Genomic DNA, 6,080 nt, shown 5'->3' on the forward strand with positions numbered 1-6,080 from the left:
AAGCAGTTAACGTTAGAGGTGTTAAGTAGGGGCGGGGCTAAGCGGCTCGGAAGTTGTCTCTTATTGGTTAGAGATGTTCGTGCCATTTCAAGTGACACTATTACAGTTTGTTTCACTTAAATGATATTATATATCTTTTTATGTCTAACAGACACACTTAAAAATAAAATGAGGATTTCTGAGTTGATAAATCAACTGTAACTGTTTAATAGTAATTAATATGCCCAAAATTAGGTGTTTATTTTTATTCATTCGTGTCGATTAAAATGCCAACTGTTTAGCTGATGAACCATTTTCTTGTAGAAAACTTAAGTAGACAAAAACGTCATAAAACTTTTTTTTTTTTTAATTACACGTGATCCAGGAACTTTATGCAGTGAAAAAAGAAGTCTTCTTTTGCATTTTATTTGACTTGAAGAGTTGCTCTTGTCCTTTTTTTGTGTCTTTTTAAGGCATTACATTGAGCATTTTTTTTAGGCCTTTTAAGCATTACATTGTCATGGCAACAAAGTAAAAGCTTTACACAGAAAAGCTTAGTGAGCAATTATTATTTGGAATAGTGCACCCAAAAATAACAATTCTGTCATCATTTACTCACCTTCACGTCGTTCCAAACCTGTATGAATTTATGTCCTCCGTCATGCACAAAAGAAGATATTTTGAAGAATGTTTGTAACCAAACAGTTGATATTGACTTCCATAGTAGGGTCAAAATCACTAAAAAGTGCCTTTGGTGAATCACTCTTAAACTACTTTTTAATCAAAACATTATTTTTGTATCTGCAAGGAGTCCGTTACACATTTTCCCTAACGTAGGCTAATTATGGCTGTCGAATGTCTGACTTGACTCTTGTTAATGTATTTTGCCCTGCCCCCAAACATATGATTCGACTATCAGTCGAATATCATCAAGATTCTAAATATAACATCAGAATCACTCAGTCATCATGAACATATAACTTCAATGTAGGGGTGTCCCCGACTAAGGATTTTCATAGTCGAATCTGAATTTTCGAATCTTGATGATATTCGACTGATAGTCGAATCATATGTTTGGGGGCGGGGGGCAAAATACATTAACAAGAGTCAAGTCAGACATTCGAATGTCATAATTAGCCTACGTTAGGGAAAATGTGTAACGGACTCCTTGCAGATACAAAAATAATGTTTTGATTGAAAGGTAGTTAACATTAAACATCAGCGAAACTCTAAGAATTCACAAAAATTTTTATAATAGTGCTCTTATTATAACGTTATGTATGTAAGTAGGCTAGTTATTAATGTTCTGCATTTCTGTTTTGAGCTGCGCGCGCTGAAGATGACCAGTAGAATGAAGCAGCAGGATTTTAATCAATGGGATTTAACTCATCATTTATCTCATATAGAATACGCTTCGTTATTTATACAACATAACATTAATATTACGACTTATAGGCTATTGGTTGAGTTGCGCTGCAGTAAAGCGTTTACGGTGATTATCTCTTCAGTGCGCAGCGCGAGAAGGACAAACAACAATGCAGAATATTAATAACTTAATATATTAATAATGACTTGTTGCATCCAGTGGGGACATAATTACTGATTATAATGACTTATACTGTGTTAAAGGGCTATTGATTTAACATGTCACATTGGTGTGATTAATTATGGGGGAAAAAAAGGTTGAATTGATAAATGCATTTAATGGCCGGCGGATTCCACGAAGGAGCGTCAGGTGGGCTTGCAGCAATCACATGTGACGACCCCGGGCTGGACTCCGCTTCGTCCACAGTGAGCCCAGAACTGTATGCTATCCTACATTGCATGCAGTAGCTTAGTGATGAACATGATGGAAGGCAATGACTCACTGTGATGTAGCCTATTAGAATGCAGTTAGAATGTGCCTAACATTCAAGATAAGTGGGCAAAAAATGCTCAAAGCAAAAGTGCCATTTTCCTGAATATCTGCTCGATTGCAAGTGTGATATTGACTTTATACAACAGTTCAATAATAATAATAAAACGTTACATTTTAAACACAATACTGTCAATATTGTCTGTTTTTGTTCTATTTCTCCAAAGAAAATAGTTCCAAAAAATCCACAGTGAAACTGTTGTGCATCTCTGAGCAACACAAAGCGATGTTTCGTTATTGAATAAATCCGTATTTTTAACAAATCTAGTGAGTGGCTTTAGTTTCATAGTTAGAGTATCATTTAAGTTTTTATTACTTTAATAATTTAATATAAAATTTTTAAAAACCCATTAATACCCATTTAAAACCCATTAATCGCATAGCATTATTTATGCAATTCTAAGTGCAGTGTATACAGTCTGTGGAAATTAATATTATATATGTATGTATATATATATATATATATATATATATACTGGTGAACTCCATGCCCAAGAGGGTTAAGGTAGTGCTGGAAAATAATGGTGGCCAAATATTGACACTTTGGGTCCAATTTGGACATTTTCACTTAGGGGTTTACTCACTTTTGTGGCCAGCGGTTTAGATATTAATGGCTGTGTGTTGAGTTATTTTGAGGGGACAGCAAATTTACACTGTTATACAAGCTGTACACTCACTACTTTACATTGTAGCAAAGTGTCATTTCTTCAGTGTTGTCACATGAAAAGATATAATAAAATATTTACAAAAATGTGAGGGGTGTACTCACTTCTGTGAGATACTGTATATATACAGTATATATAATGATTTAATTTGGAACAGCCTCATAGTGTCTTACTATTCTAATTTAAATTATTGATTAAAATAATAACAAACAAATAATTGAACAAAATATTATGCATACATCTAATAAGGTGAGAAAAAATGACCTTACAAATGTAAAAATACCCTTTTAAATCAATTTACAATTAACACTTGCAGTGTTGAATATATATTTCTGAAATCATTCTTTATATTACTTTCAACAAGGGATTCTTGTTGTTCCTGTTGTTTATCTGATGTCCTCTTCACCCATTAATGCATTTGTCCACCCTGTCATCTTCATCTTTTATGAAAATAAACAAATTATTTAAACAAGTTAGCAAAAACAAGGGATTCTTGTTGTTTCTGTTGTTTATCTGATGTCCTCTTCACCCATTAATGCATTTGTCCACCCTGTCATCTTCATCTTTTATGAAAATAAACAAATTATTTAAACAAGTTAGCAAAACCTTTTGTGTGATTTATTTATAAAGAAACGAGGGCCAGTTAGTATTCATTGAAAGTTTGACCAGATATCGTTGTCGTTTGATTTTATTTAGAAAAGAAAGTGCAACTTTCGCATATTTTATAGGGATACAAATATGTTGCAGTAATTTCAAATTTTCAAAAGACTTTTCCCACTAAGTAAAATGTATTGTTGAGAAAGGGACAAAATATCTTTCTGAAAATCTACATTTTATAATTACTATGTAATGAAAATGTATATACTCCACTTTGAATTTGTCCATAACAGGGTGGACATATTTTGTGGTTTACTCGAAAATTGTCTGCTTGCAGTTATTTTATAAAAAGTGCTGGAGCTTGACCAATATGCATTTCTAACAGCCTACAGTCTCCTTAATACAACAAATATGAAGTTTATTTTAAAAAATCTCATATTTTTATTTTGGAAATTGTGAAGTCTCAAAGGCACTTTATAGTGACCCAGTACGGAAAAAATTACCATGCAAATCAATGGCTAACGTCAACTGTTTGGTTACCCACACGACATGAGGGTGTGTAAATGATAACTGAATTTGAACTATTCTTTTAAGGAACACATTGTCTGCGGTACGTGCCGGTTAAGGCTTGATGGTATACAGATTTGTCTACTGGGCATGCGCACATCATTATAGCGTAATTTTCGTTACACTGTACAACAATAATTACTGTTTTTGCATCATTAGACGTTAATAAATGGACAGTAATAGAATAGAGAAATAATAGACGTTAAACCTAACCTAACCCTAACCCTAACACAATCTAATAGGTAGAAAACTTTTACTGTTAGCTTCCGGTTTTAGCTGTATCCCTTAATTTACGTCTAAGGGGGTTGGCTGACAAAACGTCTGAGTGTTGCTATAATGGACCCTTTTCACAAGACTGTGATGTTTAACAGATGTTTTGCATCGTAAATCCTGTTTTTTATTTTTAAAATATTTTATAACACTATTCTTTGTATTATATCACTTTTGCATCAAATTACAAAAAATCTAGTTTACGCTAATGCGTGGGTGTTTATTAATGCAGCGTCTATGGGAGGGACGATAAATTTGACATCGTTCTCTCTTCTGACTGTCGTTATCAGCCTCTTTAATTTTTTCCCCCTTTTATTGAAAGTCATGAAAGCACTATCGTGGAGATTTTCTTTCGCTATTTGAACAAAATGGGAATGCAAAAAAACATATTTGTGGTACTCTCCCATTAACTGCTCTTCAAGTTAACCCAACTATGACGGCTTCCGCTGCTGAGAAACCCGGAAATGTGAAAAAGGTCCACGGAGCGAAAAAGCCTCTCGATCGGCCTCTGGAGGTGAAATGAAGAATGACCAGGTGGAGCTGTCCATTTTCATATTTGAAACACACAGAAGACACAGAGAACATGAATAAAAAAAATAGCATAAAGGAACTACCGTCAAATCTGAACCTTGGGGAAGTGTGTTTGCTAAAAAAAATAAAATCAAGGTTACAGTGAGGCACTTCTGTACTACAGCGGAATAATATCTTTAATGCCTTTCGAATTTTTATCTCTTTCATCTTTTCATCTTTACTCTTAACTCAGCATTGAAAAAATGGTGTTTGAAAATCAATAGCCTACAAAACTGAATATTGAATGTTGATTAGAATATTAATTGTAAACTATATTGTATAATAATACTAATAATAACAAGGTAAAAGGTGGAGATTTTACAAAGTTTTAGTGCAAAGTAGCTAATTAAACAGCACAGTAAGTATGAGGAATGAAGATGTATGGTAAAAGGTGTTGTGAGGGCGCTTCAGAAATGTTTTCCATTGCACCTGTGGCCTAACTTGGATTTTCCCAGCTGTAACACGTCAGACTCAAAGTTAATCATCATCAGAAACTGCAGTGCTCTCAGAAACTGAGCAGCTCTCCTGTTTCATTTAACTCACAGCCAATTTGAATTCACATTTGAAATGTTACAGAAAGGCTTTTATCTGGTTTGGCTTCTGTTATTATTTGGGTTGAGCAGCAGTGGAGCGCTGAAGGACCCTCATCCAGAGCTTTCCGATCAGGAGCTTTTCTGGGGAGCCGATCAGTATGACTTTTCCATCATGCTGCGTGCTGGAGACCTCCAGTGCTTCTGGCACTTTGCTCACTTCGGCGAGCGCTTCTACTTAAACTTCATGGTCAGACATTAATAAGGCATTATTCTACATTTAAATATAGGCATGGTCTTGAATCCTTTGAATGTTATAGTTCACTCTGTGTTTGTTCAGGTCCAGCTGGTGACTGGTGTGGCTCTGGACAGACATCTCTCTGTGACTGTTAATGCTCCGAGCGGTTTAATAGTCGGCACAGTTGACGATGCAAGTGGTCAGATCGCCTTCAGTGTTCAGGAGACTGGAAAGTCATAAGAGTTTTAGTATATCTGCTGCTACTTTATGAACAGATTTTTAAAAAATGTTGTATTTAATTCAAAGTTGGTTTCACATGTAACATTCACGTTGTTCTGAATTTGTATACTGTTATTTAAAACATTAAAGGAAAAAATATACACAATTAATTATCATCAAAGTGCCATAATCATATTCAAGCTTTGAAAAGAATGAATTAAAAAAAATCTTTATGTGTGCAGGTTTTTATCAGATGTGCTTCAGTAATTTCCACAATCGCTTCGGGAGCATGCAGGTTTTCCTGAATTTCGGTGTTTATTACGAGGGACAAAAGGACATCGAGAAACAAAAGGAAGAAGAGAAGAAAAAGAAAGAAGAGGATATGAAACAGATAAATAGTACATTGTCCTTCATTGAGGTAATAAACAACTGCATCTAGCAGCAACAAGCACATTCTTACTGAAATGTTACTTCCTGTTAATTCCTCCTCACCCATATATATATATATATATATATACATATATATATAT

The 6,080-nt window shown here is 34.3% G+C and overlaps 1 protein-coding gene across 1 annotated transcript in view; it reads left to right on the top strand.

Moving 5' to 3' along the window:
• The first annotated feature begins 5,130 nt into the window (after positions 1-5,130).
• The window catches only part of LOC107754984 (transmembrane emp24 domain-containing protein 6-like), a 2,999-nt gene continuing 2,049 nt past the window's right edge, over positions 5,131-6,080 (top strand). Inside the window, exons 1-3 of the mRNA XM_016571630.1 lie at positions 5,131-5,343; positions 5,434-5,557; positions 5,790-5,968. Of these exons, the coding sequence (XP_016427116.1) occupies positions 5,131-5,343; positions 5,434-5,557; positions 5,790-5,968 (516 nt within the window). The remainder of the gene's footprint in view (positions 5,344-5,433; positions 5,558-5,789; positions 5,969-6,080) is intronic.

Source organism: Sinocyclocheilus rhinocerous, unplaced genomic scaffold (assembly GCF_001515625.1).
Source record: "Sinocyclocheilus rhinocerous isolate Xijiao unplaced genomic scaffold, SAMN03320098_v1.1 scaffold3125, whole genome shotgun sequence".
Taxonomy (NCBI): Eukaryota; Metazoa; Chordata; class Actinopteri; order Cypriniformes; family Cyprinidae; genus Sinocyclocheilus; species Sinocyclocheilus rhinocerous.